The 23,154-nt window shown below is 43.7% G+C and overlaps 1 protein-coding gene across 4 annotated transcripts in view; it reads left to right on the forward strand.

Moving 5' to 3' along the window:
- EXOC3L2 (exocyst complex component 3 like 2) overlaps positions 1-23,154 on the forward strand; it is a 457,018-nt gene that overhangs the window by 378,849 nt on the left and 55,015 nt on the right. For all 4 annotated transcript variants that reach the window (XM_069207753.1, XM_069207755.1, XM_069207754.1 and 1 more), the window contains exon 11: positions 14,082-14,203. In XM_069207753.1, coding sequence (XP_069063854.1) covers positions 14,082-14,203 — 122 coding nt within the window. The remainder of the gene's footprint in view (positions 1-14,081; positions 14,204-23,154) is intronic.

Raw genomic sequence — 23,154 nt, forward strand, 5'->3', positions numbered from 1 at the left:
TATTTCTGGCGTATTCTTTAAGTCTCATTGGCTAAAGCGCAAACAGTGAAGTTTGGGACAAGCCACCTTCATAACCACTCGGATAATTCAGATTAAAAAAAGAGCTGGATAGCAACCTTGACATTGAAGCTACGACCTATTAATGTATACAAAACTGCAGAAGTATGGAAGGGGTCCCTTTATAATATCTGCAAAATACGTATATCGCTCATGCAAAATTGCCAATGGAAAAGGCACTAATGAGTGCACAGAAGCCGCATTGTCTCAAACAAGTCCATTTTGTGTGCTAATGCTTCCCTGAAATAAGTACATTATATAATGATATTGGATGGAATTCATGGGCGCTATCAATGTTTCTAATTTATAAACCACAGGGAGAAGATTTCTTCTCAACTGAATAGTTAGTCTCCAATATCATCATAAGTGGTTTATGTGATGTTACCTGTTATCCTTATTGCTGATGTACAGGAAACATCTCTAGCTAAAAAAGGTTTAAAAACTATTAAATGTACTTGTAGCTAAACGTAATATTTCTATACTGTCTTTTCAATGTTGCCATTGTAGAAGTACAAAAAAGCTGCAATCAACATTGTGGAAAGATTTCGTCCTACAGTGTAAGAGAATACATAGTAGTATGTAGTTTTTAGATTGCGCCTAAGACAGAGCATGCTCTATCACTGTGAGATCTATTGTTCTTTAAAAAAAATCTAAAAAGGCTTAGAGCCCACCCATTTCTTACTATTGGTTGGCTTCCTCATCAGTCTCATTTTTGTTTCGGTTTTTCATTCATCAACGACGGCAGCTGGTTTCATTTTGCTGGTCGTTTTCACTTCTTTAGATTTGACACACGCAATCACAGCCTGAGATCTATTGTTCATTAAAAAAACTTCTCGAGGTGCTGTCCTTATCCATACCTTGCAAAATTAGATTCTGGAATTTGATTTTTGCATTACATTCATTTAATTTTCTTTTGAAAGTTGAAAGGTGGAGTCTGCTTCTTGTTCACAGTATTCTGCATCAGCTGTGCGGATTCTGTAAAAGATGTGTACCAGAACCCTTTTATGAGGGCCACACGGCACATAAGAGCTGCTTGGCCCAACCTTAGTGGCAGAGGCTTTTTACTCCTGATGTCCCGGGGCCCGAATTACTATGGATCCTGAGTAACTTGGCCAAGTACTTCTTATGCACTTGATTTTCAGTGGTAGCTGTGGACGAGGTTTCAAAAGCTCCCTCGGGGTGGGTGAGGAGGAGTGTAGATACAAGTTAGTGAAGACGCTACTAACTCAAAGTGCATTCAGTAATGTCATTTCATTAATGTCCAATCAAACACTTGCTCTTATATTAAAAATAAGCATTTTATTTCTAAAACTACACATTCAAATAAGCATTACGACATTCAGAAGCAATAGCAGAATTCCTTTGAGGACAGTGCTGTAGTATTTAACTGGCAACCCTCTGTCCCACTCTCTTTCTTGTAATGTTGTTGGAGTTATTCCCCATTCACTAGTGGCTGCATCCAGAGAATGTTTAGTGGTAGGCCTTACTCAAGAGTACACACTCACACTTAGGAAAAAGGCAAATGTGTCTATGGTGCTGCTGCACCCTTAGTATCAGGGAGCTGACAGCCCAGTATCAAGTTTTACCAACTCCAGCAGCAAAGCATCCAGAGAATGTTTAGTGGTAGGCCTTACTCAAGAGTACACACTCACACTTAGGAAACAGTCAAATGTGTCTATGGTGCCGCAGCACCCTTAACATCAGGGGGCTGACAGCCCACATCAAGTTTTACCAACTTCAGCAGCAAGGAAGCAGTCAGCCTATCAGCGGGTGCCCCAATCACAGGCACTTGCAATAGTCCAATCCTGCTCAGTCGAGTCAGTCTGCATGCAGGAATCGTGACAGCACTCAACAGGCACAGACTATCTTCTGAGCAGCGCAGCCGACTTCAACAGTGACCAGAGGTGCTCGTGGCTTGCATCGTTTAGCTTTTCAAAACATGGATGGAGAAGGTTGATCTTCGTGCTTCTGACTGGGACCCGGCTAAGCAAAGTCCTCTCAACCTCCTCCGGAGTACATGGGGCAGGAGTGGGGGCAGGTCTCAGCACGTATTTCTGACCCACAGGTTGCAGCATTAGTTTTCCCCGACGATGGCCTAAACTTTGTAATACTCTGTACTGGCAGCCCCTCCTAACATACATAGTTGCTGTGGTTCCTGCTGACAAGGTGTCAGTCTTTACTGTACAGCTACATATGCCACAGTGGCCCTTCCATGGCATATGGGATCGCTGCTAAGGCAGGTCTTGGCACTTTGTCAACAACAATTACTCCCACAATGGCTCCCCCTGACATATGGGGTCACCGCAACACTGCAGAATGGCTTACATGCTTGACACACTCAATTTATAGCTAATTTCACTGTGGCCATATCTTGGCATACAGTAGTCACTGATCCTGCACATGGGCAATGACCCGTTCAGTGCACAGCCATCTCCTCACACCTCGGACCAGGACTTCTCTTGGCAGGGATGCCACTGGACCGCGCTGCCTCGATGCTCTTCTCTTCCTCATACAGCATGCTGGTGTTGGCAAGCAGGCAGGCACTGGTGCTCAAGGCACCAGAGAAGGTGGTCCTGGTTTCCTTGTGTGATGTCCCCTCATCCAGCAGAAAGACTAATAGGCCTTGGAACCTAGTCCTGGTCCCAGGCAGAAGTCTTGCAGAACTTCCCCTCCTCACACAGCCCATCTGGCTCCTTGGCAAATACCACATTTTGGGGTGTCAACCCCCCCTTCTTATAATCCTTTTCCAGACACCAAATGTGATTTAGGATGTGGGTCTTTGAAGTTTTAGACTGGGTTCTGCTCTTTTGAAGTGTAAACTTTACTCTTTCTCCTTCCTCTTTAAGGCTGTGAGTCGACCCAGAGGAGACTCTGAAGGTGACAGTCCCACAACACAGGCCATGGGAGTGACTAGACTTCAAACCTGGATGTCAGCCATAATGATATGTGCATGAAAAGGTTAATCCTAGGCTCCCAGCCCTACTCTTTATGATTTCTTTATCAGTCCCATCTCCTTCCTTAGATATGTGTAGGCCCTTTCCCTGTGATCTGTCACTGAATCAATGACCTCTATTGTGTCCCACCCAGCTCGCAGGAATAAGGCACTGGACAGATCTGTCTGGGGGATTCCTCTGCTCCTCCTGTTTTAGCCATGCACGCCTGGGCTTCCTAAATTTAGAACCCAGCATACTCCATGTAATGTACCATTGCAGGTACACTTGCACTGAGTGTATGGACACGACGCACACTCAATTCAGTTGTGTTTCCTTCATGCATTGTGCCCTCACAGACACGCATACATTCAGCACACACACTCGCTCTGTGCACTGTTCAGTACTGTAGCCTTTTTGTGTTGTGCCATGGTGTGGTACTTGCAAACACATGAACTGCCAGTGCACATTCATCATGCAAGCACTGCACAACACTTACCCTTTCAGATAATGTACTTTTTGCAAGAACACATACACACACAGTACTTTCTTTTACTATGCACACATTGCACATCACTACATCTCTGATGTAATGTATTCCTTGCAGGTATACATACACCCCAGTACATGTACTCACCATGCATATACTGCACAGCACTGCTCTATCCCTGTACTGTACCTTTCCTGGGACACATACAACCTGTGCAGAGTAGCCACTCCTGCTCTGCGTAGCACTTCACATCTAACTGAAGTAGGCAAAGTGTGAGTTAAGCAAGCAGCAGTAGAACTTTTTGAAAAAGGTGGGTGAGCTTATAGGCCTCATTCCAGTGATGCTGGTAAAAAGAACGTGTTCACTCCTGCTGATCACTACATGATATGCTGCCACCTCTGTGCTTGTACTGCTTCATTCCTGCTGAAGTCAGGTGTTAGTCTTCCGTCACTATGAGGGTAGTGCTTTGGGCACTCCTCCCTGTCCAACAAGACCGTAGTCCATGAGATAGGCCTATGTCATAGTGCACACTCAAATCTCAGCATTAGGGATCCAGACAGCAGTCCAGTTGGGCACTCAGGGCAGGGGTGCACGTTCTTCACCATACAGAGGACTTTTCTGTCTCAACAGTGTGTAAATATGCAATGCTGTATGAAAGTGCATTTAGAATTCAGAATCGAGACCAGCACTTTATTTGCCATTCGCCTTGATGACAGATTATAGGCAGAGCCGCCACAGCTCCTACACAAATCTCTGCTCTGGGCCTATAAACCTGCATAGTTATTCTGTTAGTGTGCAAAATATACATTATGAACCAGTAATCTGCTGGGCTGCAACATAGCGATTGCACAAAATGCACAAGGTGCCAGATTGGGCATCAGTGCAGATAGAATTTAACAGCTACATAACAGAGTTTCTGTGAGGGCTCTGGGGAAGAATGAATTCTAAAAGTTCTGGTAAACTGTTAAAATGCAGTAACGTTTTAGTATTAGCGATGAGTATGCACAGCCTAATCTGCTCTCCTAACGTGCACCAATAAGGGCACAGATTGGTTTATGAATGCTCAGAAGGTGCAGGTCGATGCATTATCAGGGGCATTTAAGGATTTCTGGGGTTCTGGCCCAAACTTATTTTGGGGGGCCCTGATATGTACAGTTTTGAATTTATAATCCAATTTCAGCTCTTTCGTGCCTTCTTTCGCTAGGTCACTGACAGGGCACAGACGCACTCTCCAAATTCTAAATGTGTTTACATACAATATTCAGAGATAATTATGTGTGTTTTCAATATTGTAAAACAGCAGCAGCTCACTAATATTGTTGCATATAATCTCTGCTATACCCTCCCACTTCTCATAGGTGAGGTCCTGTTTTGATCTACAAGAAACATTTTTAAGGATGCTGCATGAATTCACACATTTCTCTACAAGAGGCTGTAATAGACTCTCACAGATCACCCACAATAAAAGTAAATGAAAGGGAAACGGTATGAAAAGCCAATCTGTTTAAGAATTATTCAAGGTCATCAGGGCAAGACTCTCCGCAGAACAGAGCTCTATTAGGGAGCCCTCTGAAAGGCTGGGGCCCTGGGCCAGAGCCCACTTTGCCCATGCCTTGAAAGATCTCTGTGCATTCCTATAATACAACACACAATACATAGCTCAGTAAGTCTGGCTTGCTTCATTAACGAGCACTATTCAACATTCTTAAATCATATTTAAAAATATTTTTGTTACTTTTGTCTTATGATTCCATACCATAAGCACAATTAACCCATTTGGTTGCCAGGGAAGTACACGTTTTGCGTTTTGTGTGTCTGGCAACACTTTTATCTCAGGATTTTCCTTTATGGTTAAAGAAATCTGTGCAATCCTCTGCCACCCACCTCCACCATCACCTCCCTCACTAATTTGTTGATCACAATACAAGGGAAGGGTTAGCCTTCCATCGAGCCCCCTAATTCTACACCCGCACACCTAGAGAAGTAACACGCATGAGAAAATCACATTTTAATCACTTGTGTTTAGGGGTACCAGTATTTTATCTTCTGATTCGGGCCTTTTATGTTTCCAAGTGTACAGTGCCGGACCTGCCAGCCACTAAAACAGGAAGCCAAATAACATTGACACAGAAATCACAATACAACGCACATCCAGTTCCCCAGGCTGCTTCTACTGTCATTGTGTCTTCCATCTTATAATAGTTTTCAAACAGACATTTGACATTTTAAAAACTCATCAATGTACCCTGAAGTCGCATAAAAACGTTGTTAAATGTTTGTTTCGATTTCATATTGTCAATTGACACATTTTTGTGTTTTTTGTTTAATACAATAAGATTCCAATTTTATTTAGCTCCCAAACGCCAGACTCCTGCCTACTTAAATTCACCAGTTAAGCCGTATATTTTACAAAAAGCGCTATCATGCTGTCAATGCTTGCCACGTCATAGCGTTTTGTGGTAGTATTGTGCTATGCTGTGCAACATGGCAAAAAAACACATTGAAAAGCCTATAGATCTCACATAGGCAAGACCTATTTGCACTACTAATGCTTGTTTCATTTTGTTGTTGCAGTCTCTGTGGCCAATAAGGAAGCAGTCATGCTCTACAGTTAGCCCTTAGCAAAGCTTTGGCATTTCCAGATCAGTCTGTAATGGGAATAGAGAGAATAATAGCCAGGGAGAGACCTGGAAAAGAGAGGTATGGAGATTGGGGAAACCTAGGGAAGTAATGTGGTGAGGAAGGTGAATATCGGGGCATGAGATTCATGAAAAGGTAAAAGTGCGGAGAAAGAGGGTGATTCTGAAGGAGGAAAGACAAGTCTGGGGAAGTGGAGAAAAATTGGGAGGGAGCGTGCAGCTGGATGAGGGAGAGTCTAGGGAAAAACTAACAGAATGGGTTTTTGGATAGGCAATGGCAAGTGGAATGCAGTAGTGAAGGGGCAGTGGCGGCTCCTATGTTTTGGCGGAGGAGCGTGGCCCTCCGCCAACAGTGGCAGCTTCAACACCTTTTATAGAAAATGATAATAAACCATGCTTATTATCGTTTTCTTTGAAAGGGGCGGAGCCACGGAGTGACGTGCACTGCAGGGGAGTGCTCAGCACTCCCCCTTCACAGCGCATGTGTGTTTGGCCGGCCGTCTCGGGCCGGCCAAACACACATGCGCTGTAGGCTCTCTGCAGCCCAGAAACACAGTTGCTGGGCTGGAGAGAGTCTGCACAGGCTCCCAGTATGCCCGTGAGCGCCCTGCCTGGGCACTCCCAGCAAATCCTGACGCTGCTCTGAGCAGCATCAGGATTGGCGCAGGGCAGCCAGGTAGTCTGTGCCTGCAGAGGAGCGGCGAGGGACAGAGGAGCGGCGGAGGAGGTAAGTGTTTTTTTTTTTATTACATTTTATGTTTATTCCCTCACACCCACCCCTTCCCACGCGTCCCCGGCCTGCCCGCGGCCCACACGCTGCTTCTGGAAGGGGGAGTTGTGGCATGTGCACATTCTCAAAGGTGATGCGGAGAATGAGTGAAGAAGCAGGGTCTGCCCCAACCCACATTGAAAAGTAGTAAAGTTTCATATTTCATATACATTCCTTTCGTTATTGTTGTTTATGTATATATGCATATTGAGAGCCACTAGCATAAATATCAGATTCGAAATGTGGTTATTCACTGCTATGATGTCCTACTATTGCAACATCATGCATGAAATACAGGCTGCACTGATAGGGCTATCAGAAAGCTTGTCAGTGCTGCGCTGGCTCTCTGCTCGGAGCAGAGAGAGAAACTTCAGGAGGGAAAGGAATTTCATAGATGGCGTTGAAGGTGGGTGACAAGCAGCTTTAGGGTCGAGCCTGCGTTGCATGCGCTCGCACATGCGTATTGCAGCGAGACGCTTTAGTTATTAGAAAAGGGCTTGGAGCCCTGTCGACATCACGTCAGTGTTTTTCATTGGTTCTTGGGCTTGCCTATTAAAATCCGCTTGCTTTCATTAGCCGAAGGCATGCACACGTCATGCCTTTTCCGGTGGCTAGCCCTCCTCGAGCGCATCGACCAAGTACAGAAAACATGCGAGGCTCGCTGTTTTCTGTCCGGCTCGTGGACTACTTTTTCTCTATTTTACTAGCGCGATTTCGCTTGGCAGAAGTCGAGCTCTTTACACTGTTGATTGCACTTTTTCGGGTTACGTACATAAATACACTTTTGCTGATAGGTGAAAAGTCGGGTAAGGAGTTTACAACGCTATCAGCTCAAACATGAGCAAACGCGAGACCCGTTGCATTGCAAAACGGGGAAGGAAGGCCACTTTATGAATGGTCCCTCCATTACTCCTCTCCTCCTGCATGACAGTTGAAAGCACAGGCAGATGATTTGGGGGCCATGTATGACATAAAATTATAAATAGTCAAAAAGTAAATAATTGGGATATTTTTCACCTCAGGGTTCTGAGTAACATCATAGACAATGAGTGCTTTGTCTCTAAGGGTTTTTATGTAGCACGTGCCAGGCCAAAGAGCATGACACTGCTTTACAGTGTACCGAATAGGAGGTCATAATAGAATTCAAACAAGGGAGGGCATTGTACAAAGGTCATATTACGGTTAGTAGATCAAGGGAGGGCATCAAACTGCAAGGCAGAGAGAAGTGCATAATGAACAATTGTTAGACTTCACAGCCTTAGGGTGGTTTTCCCCCAACCTTTTGCCTGCCTCCCTCCATTTTTCTGATCTCATTTTTGCACACTTTGCCACTGCTGACCAATGCTAAAGTGCTTGTACTCTCTTCCCTAAACATGGTAACATTGGCTCATACCCAATTGGCATATTTATTTTACCTATAGGTCCCTAGTGAAGTGCATTAGATGTGCCCAGGGCCGGTAGATTAAATGCTACTAGTGGTTGTGCCACCCACATAAGTAGCCCCTTAACCATGTCTCAGGGCTGCCATTACCAGGCCTGTGTGTGCAGTTTCACTGCCACTTCGAATTGGCTTTAAAACTACTTACCAAGCCTTAAATCCTCATTTTCCTGTACATGTCACCCCTACGGTAGGCTCTAGGTAACCTATAGGAAAGGCTGCTATGTAAGTAAGAGACAGGACATGTACTTATGAGTTTTACATGTCCTGGAAGTGAAAACCCCAGAATTCATTTTTTCACTACTGTAAAGCATGTTCCTCTCATAGGCCAGCATTAGAAATTCCCTTATATGCTATTAAGTGGTAATTTCTGATCTGTGAGGAATAGACCTGTCATGTTTGCTATGGTTTCAATGGCAGTGAGAAATCCTACTTACTGGTGAAGTTGAATTCTACCTTACTATTTTAGAAATTCTACTTTTAGAAAGTATGCATTTCTCTGCATGTACTGCTCTCTGTGCCTTACAGCTTGGCTCCAATCCGTGTCTGGTCTGTGCTGGTTGACAGCTGCCCTTGTGCATTCTACCCAGACAGTCATAATCACAGGACACCCAGCTGCATCTTCATACCAATGGGTCTTCCTGAGAAGGAAGGGTGGAGGGCTCTCACTTACACTTCAAAGGCCAGTGGTGTGCCCTCATAAAAGTGACTGAGAACCCCCTACATGGCTTTTGGCAGACAGGGCTGTGTAGAAAGGGGAACTTGAAGTTTGAAGCTTCCGCTACTTCAAAGGCACTTTTGGGTGTATATATATACTGGGCCTGTGATCACACCACATCAGACACCTCTGGACCTACAACTGGACTCTGTCAGAGGGACTACATGGCTTCCCAAAGGATACATCTGGACTCTTTACTGGAAGGACTGCTGGCCAGCTTCTTGCCCTGCTGAACCCCGACTCTGCTCGAATGACTCTGTCTTCCTCCCCAAGTGCTCTCCAAGGGCTTGGAGTGAGCGTGCCTCCTGTTCTGGGGTCTCAGGGCTTATCAAAGACTTCACCAAAGAGAAGATATTCTAGATTGTCAGAAAATCGACGCAACGTCTGCAAAGTTCGACACAACGTCTGCTGGATCGACGCAGCACCTGCCTCATGGCTAAAAAATCACTGCATCCCCTTCTGGATCGATGCCTGTTGTTTCTTCTTAACACAGTTCTGGATTTTCCAAGCATCATTCATGGGTGTCAAAATATCGCTGCATCGCACTGAGGAATCAAGGCTGTGCTCCTGGAAACTGATGCATTGCCTTGCAGTTTGGAAAGAAACAATGCGTTGCCTTTGCTGCGCTGAAAAAAATCAATGCATCGCTTTACTTTTTGACACATCTTCTCCTCTGTGGCACCTCTGCATCATTTTTTATGCATCCCAAGTACTGTGTGTTAAAAAGGATACAACCACTGATTCTTAAGGATTGAGACTCGTCTAAACCTTTAAAAATTGAAATCTTGACTTGTGCATATTAGAATTTTATCATTTTGGTATTCTTTGTTCAGATAAATATTATCTATTTTCCTAAACTGGTGTGGAGTACTTTTTTTGGTGTTTTCACTGTATTGCTGTATGAGTTATTGCACAAATACTTTACACACTGCCTTTTAAGTTAAGCCTGCCTGCTCTGTGCCAAGCTACCAGAGGGTGAGCACAGCATAATTTAGACTGTGTTGTTTACCTTGACTAGGATTGTGGTCCCTTCTTGGACAGGGTGCATAACTCTGCAAACTAGAAACCCAATTTCCAACAACAATCAAATAGAAATAGTGTATATCTGTAACAAGGTTGCAAGGAGCAGAACTGGAGTGAACACCACATTCTGTGTCCCAGAAATTGACCAAACCCATCTTGCTTAGGGGTCACCTCTGGATCTACTATCAAGTGGAGTTTCGAGGAATTTGCCTAAAAGGAAGACTTTATGCTGCTTTTTGATGTTCGTTAGTGATGTTAGTGTTTGGAATAAAGGTGGGCTTCAGTTCATAATTCTTAGAGCACTTCCTGAGAAAGACTGGTTGAAAATTAATGTTTTTAAGAACAGATATTTCAAGTAGATGAGTCTGTGCTTTGAACTTGCCTTGAGCTACCTCAGACTTTCAGCTTCATTGTCACATATTTCATCTCTTCGGTATGGGCGATTTTGTATACTAAGCAGGCCAGCTTTTAAATGCATCTCCCTTCGATGAGCAGCCAACAAATTGATAATAAAAGTGGTCGCATCAAGGGAGTTGTTAGTGGCTTTTGGCAAAGCCAGTAAAGATGGCATTCCTAAAATCTAGTCTGGAAAAGGTCAGTGCATGGATAACATTTCTGATGTCACTGGAGGAGGAGGAGTGATACCCCTAATAAACTTGAGTTGGCAATTTGAATTACTCACTGAGGCGTTGATGTAGTTGAGGAAGCTGAAATTCCTTTCTAGGATGAAACCTAAGGATTTTGACTTTTCTGAGAGAGTAGGGCTGCAGTTGAACATATTTATGGAACAAAGCCATTTTTGGACATGTATTGAGGAAGATTTAAGTGTGATGAAAAGGAACTCAGACTTTTGGGAGGTAAGTATGAGACAGTGGAATGTCATCCATGACTGAAGTGTGCCAAAAATGGAGGTCAGTCAGCAGATGCTTGCTGGGGATAAAATGTTAAGGTAGAGCTGTGTGTCATCAGCACATTGGTGGCAAAATAATCTTGAGTCTTTGATGCCATTACACAAGGGTTCGATGTAGATATGGAAAAAGGTCAGAGCTATAATAGAACCCTTGGGGTTTGTCCTGAGGGACAGTGATAGGATTTGAGACTGCAGGATCTACTTTGCTGATTTGTGTGCTGGGCCTTTCACAACATCCCCATTGAAGTGCATGTGGTCATGTAGGATCTGTTTAACAATTTCATAGTTAACAGTGTTAAAGTTCACTGAGAGATCAAGGAGGACAAGTAGACATGAACCACCATTATTTGATGTCACTCAGCACCCATCAGAGAAAAAACATCCCTGTTATTTACTGTTACCGAGCTATAATCATATGATTGGCTCTCATAGAGCAGCATTAGCGTGAATGACTGGATTCTAAACCCAGTTGAGATGTAACAACAGTGGGTAGCAGAACTTGCTAACAACTGTTGCAATGCCATAATGAGATTCCAGGCAGCACTGGATGACCTCTTAGAGAGTCAATCAGAGAAGTTCTGGAAAGTAGGGAGCACGGCTTCTGGAGTAGAGGCATGGCACAAAGAGTGATGAGGATAGGTGGCAGGCAGCCCTTAATTTGTGAAAGAATGAGTGTCGGTTCCAGAACGTGTGCTCATAAGCCCACGGCCAGAGCAAATAACTGCCAGCACGCTGAATACGAAGACTGTGTAGTCTTAAATACACCTCAGGCCATTCTAATCCACTACTCAACACGCCCTGTCCAATTATCTCCCCCATGCTGGTTCCTGCTTTCTTCGTCTGTGCCAATTTTTACATCTATCTCTTCATTTGTCTTTCTGTTTTGTGTGTTTTTCCCTCTCTTGCTCTGGGTAAATGTCTAACAAAGAAAAGTAATTGCCAGTGCCAAAAATGATTGCCAGTGCCCCCCTCCAGGAACCACTAGCTTAAATTAAGCACTGGTGGCAGGAGCCTATGCATATATATATATATATTTTTAATTTGGTAAAAGGAGGAGCCATTATGTTCTGTATGACTGCCACATTACTCATTTGTTCCTGTGTAGCAGTAGAAAACATGGGCAGATGATTTTGGGGACCAGCCATGCCATAAAATTATAGATGGCAAAAAAAACGAATTACCGGGAGGTGTTTAACCTCGGGGTTCTTAGTGGCATCAAAGACAACTCAAGCTTCGCTATTGTTGTCTGTTTGATATCACTCAGAACACTTCAGTACAAAACATCCCCTTAATTCACTATTACCCATTGAGAATTCTATATATCATATACGGCGCTTACTGGCTGCCACTATCATGAATACCAGATTCAAATTCTGATTATTCACTGCTATGATGTAGCAGCAGAGGGAAACAAAAAGTGTTTCTTACTGTTGCTATGTAACAAAGGAATTCAAGGATGCCCTGAAATAGCTCTCAGACAACCTGTTAGTGCAGTGCTGGACAGCAGACAGCACAGCTTCACGAGGGGTTGAGCAAGGAAGGGAATGAGCAGAGGTTGGTGAGGGGGGTGGGAGGTGGCCAGGTATGGTGTTCAACAATTGGGACAGTGAGGAGAGGCCATGTTATCTGTGCCCCCCCCATTACTCCTCTGCCCCTTCATCAAAGTTGAAAGTGGGAACAGATGATTGTGAGACCATAAATAACATAACATTATAGACTAGTAAAAAGTGAATAAGGGTGAAAACATCACATTATTGACTATTACCCATCTTTGTTCTAAATAAACAAATTCCATATATATCAGTGGGGGTCATATTAATCACATTGCCAAGCTGGCCCATGGACAGACTCATTGAGGTGCATCTTTACTTTAGACTGTTTTCTTTAACGCAGAATTTGAGTAGAAAATTAACATTCACATAACAGTATATTTTGGATACTTATGTGATTATTCATTATTGCTTTAGGTAAGATGTGCTTCCAAGAATTTAACCTACATGCTTCTTTGAAATAATACCTGGTGAATACTTTTGAACTACTTACACAATACTTGTTTATATCTATGTCAAGACTTTTGTTGCCTTTAATTTTGTACAAATGTATTTTTAGTTATCTTACTCATCCTCCTGCGTGGCACTAGTTTAATGCTATCTGAATACTGGAACTGCTAACAAAGGAAAAGTGCACATTTTTCCTTTTGGAATTGAAACAGATGACCATCAGGGAAAATACTTGTAGATCATTACCTACACTGTTATTCAGAATTCATGTCACTGAGGTCTTGTACGGGAAACAAAGTAATTGAGTTGTTCTATGTAATGTCATTGAACAGCTGGATTCTAACTTACTTCAAACATTACCTTTCTCCTATGTGTACTATCTTGCTCATCCTGGGGTACTGACGTAGCGAGTGGTGATATGTGGATTTGTAGAAAATTCCATTGTACATAAATAAATACATTCATGCATAAAAATGATGTCTGTCTTGCTTCCCTGATGTATGTTCCCCTCACATGACCTGCATCTCCTTGCCACTATCATTTTGTATGTGCAAATGAGGTTGACTACTTGATCTCCTCTGTTACCTAACTTATGCAAATGTTGCACATTTTACACACACTTAAATTGAACTTGGGAGAATCAGAGAGGCATATGTTTGTAAATGATCTGCTTTGTACCCATTGTACTAATATATAGTACTGATCTGTCTGAAAAATTTACAAAACATTGATCACAAAAAGAAAAAGAAAAATATTCCAAACATCATGTTCAGTCCGGTGTGAGTAGATACTACCAACCATAGCAACTCCTGATGCCTGATAGATCTCTGCAAACCTTACAGTCTCACACATTAGTACTATTTGATTAGTGCTGTAAGGCTCACAATCAAGACTGAGAACTGTCTCTATCAGGAAACCAGCTTTGAGTACATAAAATTCTATTCACTGTATTCTGTCCACACTGTATCCTCTTTAGATTAATTGCTTGCCCTTAGATTTACTTATATTTTATATTGACTTCATATCATCTGAGCTTGCTCAGTTTTTTGAGGTGAGATTGAGAACTAGTTCTGATAATCTGTTCCCTTCTTTTGGTGTTCACTTTAGGACTCTACCTGCTCATGGCTGGATGTGGCAGTCCCTCACCTTGCTGAGATAATTGTGCTGGAGGACACCCCATCCATTCAGATGGAAGTGGGAATGCTAATGACCGACTTCCCGGACATACGGTCAGTATTTACAAAACAACCTGCACAAAAAGGCTGATTTGTGGCGAAAGGCAAGATGTTTTGTATATTCTTTGCTTTCATTATGTTCTAACGTTACACAAAACATTGATTTAAAATGTGCTTGTGTTGTATGCTGTCTATGACGGGAAATAACTTGAAAAGGAAATGGAAATTACACAGTCGCCATCTCATCATGAAAAATAGTGTCCATAAAAATACCCATCCAAAACCCAAAGATTAGACTTTTTAGCTCTCTATTTATGGCTAAAGCACAGCTTAGATATCTCTTGTCGGACGACATTTTGTAATGGCCATTTCAGACCCGTCTCCTTCCTGTTCTGGAGATTAGATACTGAGATGCTAAATCAATACTTCATGCACTAACCAAATGTTAGGATGGAAGTACCCCTGCATAGTGACTAGGCATGACCCCTTTCCCTGAATGTTCAAATACTTTTGAGCCTGACTTTTTGTATGGCACTTGCGTCATGCTTATCCAGCATATGTGTAGAGGTATAGGCCTGTTCCTAGTAATGCAAAACCAGGATCTGTTCTTTGACATGGATTTGGTGCATCAAGCTTATTCTCATAGATGCCATTGGACTACTGTTGATGCCCAGAGTAACTCGTATAAAGAGGCGGTAGCAACATACTGAGTCAATATTGTGACCAGACTTTTATCTCTGTGTCCAGGAAAGGGAGGTCTGCTATACACCCTCGTGTAAAGTTTCACCTTTTTGTGAAATCCAGACTCTTGCGCTGACATTCCATGTGAGTGTCAAGTTTGTGTGTATGTGCAATATGGTGTAACACTTCTCTGGTAGTAGGTTGGATGGCCCCTGGTTTTAGCAAGACAAAAGATGAATAATAATCGCACAGAGAGTGAATGCCTCTATTCCTATAGCTGGGGGGTGGAGACCCAGACACTGAAACGAAGGGCAATGGATACAGGGCTCACATTAGAAATGCAATGAGGAGCTTGTTAGCAAAAAGTTGTTGATATAGTTTTTCCTGAGGACTGTCATTTGTTAAATGATTTGGTGAGAGGTAGGACTGCAGTTTCTGTTATTTAAGGTGAGGGCATTTCAAGTCAGGGCCTGTTGATTTGATTGTCCCTGAATATTTCTTATGGATGGCTGAAGACACCCGAATTCAGAGATATCACACCTCACTGTGCCTTTGTTTGGTTGACTCCTGCTTGTAGTCAACCCCATTGCTACCTCCTGTGGTAGCCATCATCGAGGACAAAGACTGTGTCTGGGAAACAGCCTGCAAATGACATTTGAAAACCCCCACCCACATGTGGTTCTAAACCTTATAAAGTGGATACACATCCCTGGTCTGGGAAAAGTGTATAAAGGTGGGATCTAAATCACCCCACTATGGTGTTGTTCCACGTTCTTTTCGATCAAAGAAGGGAGTGTTCCATAGAGTACTCATAGGACTACTGTGTGACCAGGGCTGGTGTCTGCATGATATCCAGTCTCCCAGAGGTGATGGAATATTACCTGAAGTCTGGGTATTCTTCTGGAGTAACTGAGGGTTCTTGGAAATTGTGTTACTGCTTGAGTTGGGTGAGATCCTAGTCAAGAAGGAATCACAATCTCTGTCAGGGTGAAACACAAAAAAAACAAATAAACCTGTGCTTCACCTTCTAGTAGCTTAGCACAAAAACAGCCAGGCTTAACTTAGAGGCAATCTGTAAAGTATCTATGCAGCACTTCAAAGATTAATAAAGTAAAAACTTAACACACAAAAAATCCCACACCAAATTAGAAGCATAGAGTAAAATGTAATAAATAATTTGACACCAAAACAACAGGAATCCAAGTGGTACAAATGGAAGTATGCCATTTGAAAGATTTAGATGAAAATTATGCCTAGAAGGACTGAGCACCAAATATGGTTATCTGGTCGCGCTGTACCAGGACAAAGTCACAAGTTCAGGCCAACCACGGGCCAGATACAGGAACCAAGTTAAGCCTGTTGAACAAGAATACCTTAAATCCTGGTTTCGGAGTGTTACAATATTCTGCGTCAAGGATGCGCCATGCACCAGAAGAGATGTGAGGTCCTAAGTGGAGAACCATTGAGCAGTATTTTGGCAAGCTGCAAGGCTGCAATGTGAGATCCTGCGTCGTCGAGGGTGCCATCAAAGATGGGCTTGTGATGTGGAGTCCTCCGTCAAAGATGCATTGCGCACTGGCTGGCTCAGAAGAAGTTGCTGAGCTTGCGATGCGGAGTTCTGGATCGTCTTCGACGATGCCCTCGAGAAGAGGCATGCGATGTGAAGTCCTGCATCTGAGATGCATTGTGCAGTGGTTCAGATGTGGAGTTTTGTGATGCGATGCGTTGCACTGCATTGGTTCTGCTTGAACCACAGCTGGGCTGGCAGAGCACCTTCAGGTCCACTTCCAAGGGTCCAGGACTGGGGTGGCACCACATGAGAAGGTAGGATTCACAGCAGACAGAGTCCAGGTCCTTGGTTCATGGTCACTGGAACCTTCTGTCCCTGAGGCTCTGGTCAAGATGCCAGCCAACTAGCCCTTGGAGTCACTCTGGTGGTCCTGGGTTCAAGATGCAAAACCAGTTTTTCACTCAAGGAGCAGGGAAACAGTGTAGCAGACTTTCGTGCAGAGCAGCACAGCAGTCTTTCTTCTGAATCTTCCACAAGTCCAGATGTGTACTGAAGAGTTTGATCTGAGGCTCCAAAATGTATACCCGGAGCACACTTTGAAGTAGGAGAAAGTTCTGAAGTCTTCCATCCCCCAGAGGTGTCTGGAATTTCCTTCCTTCCTGCCCTGGCCCTTGATTGTCTGAGGTCACAATAGACTAGTGTCAACCCCTTTGTGAATGTGCTCAGGCAGAGCCTTTGTGATATGCAAGTGAGGTAGGTGACAGGTCCTCCCCCTCAACAAGTCAGAGATGGCCCATCATTTCCAGCACATATGACCCTTTGTTTCACTGTCTGGGATCACTACACAAAGACCAACTACCAGCTACGCCTAGTCATGTGACATTGTACCAGGCTACAGGCACCAAATGGTTAGGACAAGAAAATGGCAACTTTTTAATAGTGGCATTTTCAGAATTGTGACTTAAATTACAAATTTACTATTACAGAGGGTTTTAAATTACAATTCATTGTACACCAAACCTGAAATTCCTACCTGCTCCCAATTGAAAGTTGTCACTTATTAAAGGTAAGATAAGCCAACCCAATCTCATCCTAGGGGAGAGGTAGGCGTCACAGTAGTAAAAAATGAATTTAAGAGTGTTTCACCACCAGGACATGCAAACCTTAAAAATAAATGTCCAACTTTTTAAATAAACTGCACTCTGCCGTCAGGGCTGTTTAGGGCCTACCCTAGGAATGACTTGGTTGCCATAAAAAAGGAGATTTGAGCCTGGCAACAGGTCTATATTGTCAGGTTGAAATGTCAGTATAAATCAGCACATTCGGGCTGAATGGCAGGCCAGAGAAGTGTTTAAAGGGCTGCTGGCATCTGTGGCACAATGAGTGCTGCAGGGCCACTAGTAGCATTTAATTTACAGACCTTGGCTACATGTATTACCACTTTACTAGGGACTTAAAAGTAAATTAAATAAGCCAGTTGTGTGTAAGCCAATGTTTCTATTTTTAAATGAAAGAATGTAAACATTTTAGCACTGTGTAGCAGTGTTGAAGTGTGTAAAGTCCTAAGGCCTGCCAAAAACAGGATGCTGGAAGGTCTAAAAAGGTGGGGAGAAACCACATTGAGGATGTCAGGTCCAACAAAGGTGTTCCTACTGCCTAGAAGCCTGCCTGTCTGTTGAGTGAGGGAGGTGTGCTGGCCCTGTAGGTGAATAGATTGTCAAGGAGAAGGTGCCCGGTGTGTTCCCAGTGAGGGGAATTATCACAAAAAGAGGCAACTACAAGGCAGTTAACCCAGGAGTGACCCATATGTGGACGGGGCCATGTGGTCCCCCTGAATAGTTCTCGTTGTGAACTGCATCAAGACTTCTACAAGTACCAAGCATAGTGTGCATGTCCAGGAGCAGGACCAGTACCACTGGCTGCATCTGTCCTACACCACCAAAACTGCAACAGCAGAATGCTGGTAACAGTGGGGCTGAAAAATATGAGTGGAACGAGACGCTGAGCAGCAGACCAAAGTCTGCATTGCTAGCTTAACACTTTTGCTGAGTTATCACACAGAGGTGAAAGAAAAAAACAGAAGTTAAGCACATCTACACCTTGGGGGTGATTTGAGTAAACTGCATTTGTGCTTAATATTTGCCATGTCCCATGTTACTTGCCAGGGATTATAAATACTGGGTAACTCTGTTATTTGGGTGGGGGAGTAACACCTCAAGAAAGATCACAAACAGGATTACTGCCTTGTAATAAAATCTCTACCTGTTAGTATTACTTTACATTGTACGGTTAAAATACTTTCTTTTAATTCCTAAGATAAGCATTGGACTTGACAATACTTTACTGTGTATGTTGGCTGTCTGTTGAGTTCTGAGCACTCGCCTGTCAGTATTAACTCCCTGAGAACCCACTGAGAGCTCACCCTTGCTACTATGAGTCAAGTGCAGAAACTGTGTTTGTACTTGTCCCAGTTTGTAGAGCTACAGTAGGCAGGAATCCAGAATACCAGTGCAAATGACCTCAACCAATGTCCAATAACCTTGAGGCCCAGTAGCCGCTGTCTGCCGTGTGCTCCACTGAACAGGGTCTGACATGGTAAAGATAATTCCAGGTGAGAGGCTGTGTTAATGTCAAACATACCATATTATCTGTGTTCCAAGGAGACTAATGAGCAACACATGTGAAAACCTTTATCTACCTCATGACTTGACCTGATGTCAAGCCGTTCAGTTGGAAAACAAGTAAAGGATCATGTTGTTGGATGTTGTGTCTATGTATTTTGATTCATTTGTAACCATGCAGGTGCTCTCTGCTGGATAGCTGCATGGAGGAGGAGAAGCAAACCTCAGAATCATACAGGGGACTCCTGAGTTAGATCACAGTATAACAGGCGTCTTTGACCCAAAAAGATCTTCAACATTCTACGGAGGTATAGCATTCCACTTGCTGTCAGGGCTAAGGAAGTACATAACCTTATGCAAGTGCTTCAGTTTGCACAGCATGACAGGAGATGCTTGTCATTAACAGGAATTTAAGATTTGGAAGGCCAGTCCTTCTTAAAAGATGGTTATCATAGTCACATAGAAGAAAATCAGAGGTTTTTCAGACAAGCCTCTCAGCGTCTGGTGGGTGCTGGGGAAGCTTCAATCAGATAGTGGGAAATTGGGAGGTGCCTGACAAGGCCTATCAATCTGAAAATCAAAATAGGTTGAGGGTAGAGTAAGTTAAATGTACCTGTTAGTTAGCATGTTGCAGACCCTACCCTAGGCAAAACGGTCTGTGGGAGAATCATCCAATTCCATTTAAAGGCCAGAGTTAGTCTTCCTTTAAGGGGCCTACTAGGATGCTCTCGTATGCATCCCTTACTGAATATGTCACTCTCCCAGGTTATGACATTCTAGAGAATATCTGCAACATTTTTCTTTGGAAACCATTTTCGATGCCCAGCCATGCAAATGTGCTAGGGTATCTGACCTTCAGCTGACACTTTCCAGTCTGATGGGTAACCTCCATCTAAAACACTACTGCTTGTGAGTATTCAAATTGTATGTTTTGTATGTTACTGTACTTGTACAACACTTCCATCTTTGAGGCCTCATTTCGAGCAGCCAAAACATGTGAAACTTTGTGTGAATCCGATTACTGTATAATAAAAGCAATCTATTGATTTTGAGGTGTTAGTTTCTAAGCATTTAAAAAAGCTTGCATCTTTTCTCTAACTTTATTGTAGCAATACTTCTGCACAAATAAATGTGGAAGGCTTGTGTGTTCAAAGCGCAAATCTAGCAGTATTAAAGAATTCTGCAATCACAGGAACCTAATTAATGCACGCCGGGACACTCAGTATGAGCAGCTCTACGCTGTATAACCAAAGTTAATTCGTTCATTCATTCATTCTTTCATTCATTGATTCATTCATCTGTACGCACGTAGGCAGAACATAGAGCCCTGGACAAATGTCATCTAGATATTGATTGCAATGTTATCCTAGGAACTTGGAAATAGTGCCCCCGCTTCGAATTCCTCCTTTAGATTATACTGCTCTCCGCACTACCTACACAGACTAGGCCTAGGAAAATCCGCAAAATGCACTAGATGTCCAGGTGACCCGCCATATGTTTTATCTAGCCTGGGAGTGCACTCCTGTTAGGATTTACTGGAAAGATGTCTTTCGCATCCTCAAAGAGATAGTTGAATCTCGATGTCTTTCGCATCATCAAAGAGATAGTTGAATCTCTTATGGAAATACCCCTTTAATTGTACTCCTGAGATACACAAAACACACCCACAGCAGCCTGATTAGAGTTTTGTTCTTTCTGGCTAAAAACTGACTGGTCCGTAGATGGATGCATGACCCACCACCCAGGACCAAGGATTGGCTGACAGACGCAGCCCTCTTTCATGAGCAGGCTGAAAAGTATGCAGTGCTGCGACCACCTTGGTCACGTCCACGTGACATCTGGGACTCACTGAGGGACTCATCTTCTGTTGAGACCCTTGACAAATGCTGGGGCACCGATAGACCCACTTTCATAGAGACCCATAACCGGCACTCTTGAATTTTGTTGCTTAAGATGAATCTGCTGAGTGTGCTTTCTAAGCCTCACTGACATGCTGCCTGTTTACGGTCTAGCCTACGAGTGCATGCACTAGTGCATGTGTCTTGCTTGCAAGATTCTGTTTTGTACATTAAAGGGCTTGGAACCCACTTGTCACTCACCATTTGTTGGCTTGCTTGGCACTCTTCTTTCCAGTCTCGTAATTCGTCCATTTCAGGCCTGGCATCATTTTAGTTCCTCTCTGTGGAGCAAGGACCAAGCTCTGATTGATTCAACTAAATTAGTGCCTGTTCACTAGAGCCGACATGATCAAGGTACTATTTTGTTCTTTTTAACTCGTAGTGCCCTGCAAACATAAGGCTTGTGACTGGCAAAAACATGCCCAGCAGGAGAAACAAAATTGCAAAGTTTTCTTTTTTATAGTTACCTTTCTTTTATTTTGGCAAGTCATCTTTTCTCACTTTCCACTCATGTTTTATTTTGTTTTTGCCCGTGGGCACTCTTCTCAAACGATTATATTGTTTGAAATATTGCAATGCAACGTTGTTTCTATAATATGTGCATTTTAAGAAATAATGCTTTAACCCATTACCGTGCAGTATACCCCAATCCACCCCACTACAATCCACCCCACTTTACCACACACCAATTCACCCCACTACAATCCAAATAATCACTCAATCCAGTCCAATCCACCTTACTGCAATCCTCCCAACCCAATACAATCTAGTCTGCCCACTCCAATTCGCTCCACTCAAATTAATTTGAAACTATCTGCACCACTCCAAAACAATCTGCCCCTCTCCAATTCAAAACAATATGCCCCACTCCCCCACTCCAATCTACTACACTCCATCCTGCCCCACTCCAATCCAAAACATTCTGCTGCACTCCAATCTGTCCCACTTCTATCTGCCCCACTCCAATCCAAAACCATCTGTGCCATTCAAATCCGCCCCACTGCAATATGCTGAACTCCAATCCAAAACAATCTGCCCCACTCCAATCTGCCCAACTGCAATCCAAAACAATCTGCCCCACTCCAATCTGCCCTACTGCAATCCAAAACAATCGGCCCCACTCCAATCCTAAATAATCTGCCCCACTCCAGTCCATCTTGCTTCAAGCTGCCCCACTTTAATCCCATTCATCTAAAACAACCTGCCTTACTCCACTCTGCCCTAATCCAGCCCAAAACAATCTGTCCCATTCAAATCCACCCCATTCCAATCTGCCCCATTTAAATCCAAAAAATCTGCCACACTCCATTCTGTACCACTCCAGTCAGCCCATCTCCAGTCCAAAACAAAATGCCCCACTCCAGTCTGCTCTACTCCAATCTGACTCACTCCAATCCAAAACAATATGTCCCACTCTAATCCAACCCACATCACCCCACTCCATTCCACCAACTCCATCCTGGTTCACCCACTCCCATCCAAACCACCCCACACCAACCCAACCCCCCCAATTCAATCTGCTCTGCTCCAGTCCAAAACAATCTGCCCCACTCCATCCTTCCCACTCCAATGCAAAGCAACATGTCCCACTCCAATCTGCCCCACTCCAATCCAAGACACTCTGCCCCACTCCAATTCAAAACAAACTGCCCCACTCCAATCAGCCCTACTCAAATCCAAAACAGTCTGCCCCACTTCAATCCAAAGCAACCTGCCCCACTCCAATTAATTTATATCTGCCCCAGTTTAATTCAGAACAACCTGCACCACTCCACCCTGCCCCACTTCAATCCCAAACAATCCACTCCAATCCAAAACAATCTCCCCCACTCCAATCCAATCCACCTCACCTCACCTCACCCCACCTCACCCCAATCCAATCCACCCCACTCAAACCCAATCGACCCCACTCCAATCCTCCACAACCACCCACTACAATCCAGTCCATCCCACACCAATCAAATCCACCCCGCTACAATCCAAACCACCCCAATCAACTCCAGTCCAATCCACCCCATTCCCGTCCAATCCACCCTACTACATACATACGACGCACCATACTCTGGTCCAATCCACCCCACTCCAGTCGATCCCACCCCACCCCACTCCAATTCATCCCACCCAATCCAACCTACCCTATTCCAATCCAATCTACCCCACTCCAGTCCATCCCACCCCAATCCAATTCGTCCCATCCCAATCAATTGCGTCCCATCCCAATCCAACCCACCCTATTCCCATCCATCCATCCCATCTTATTCCAATCCATCCCACCCTACTCCAATCCAACCCACC

Source organism: Pleurodeles waltl, chromosome 9 (genome assembly GCF_031143425.1).
Source record: "Pleurodeles waltl isolate 20211129_DDA chromosome 9, aPleWal1.hap1.20221129, whole genome shotgun sequence".
Taxonomy (NCBI): domain Eukaryota; kingdom Metazoa; phylum Chordata; class Amphibia; order Caudata; family Salamandridae; genus Pleurodeles; species Pleurodeles waltl.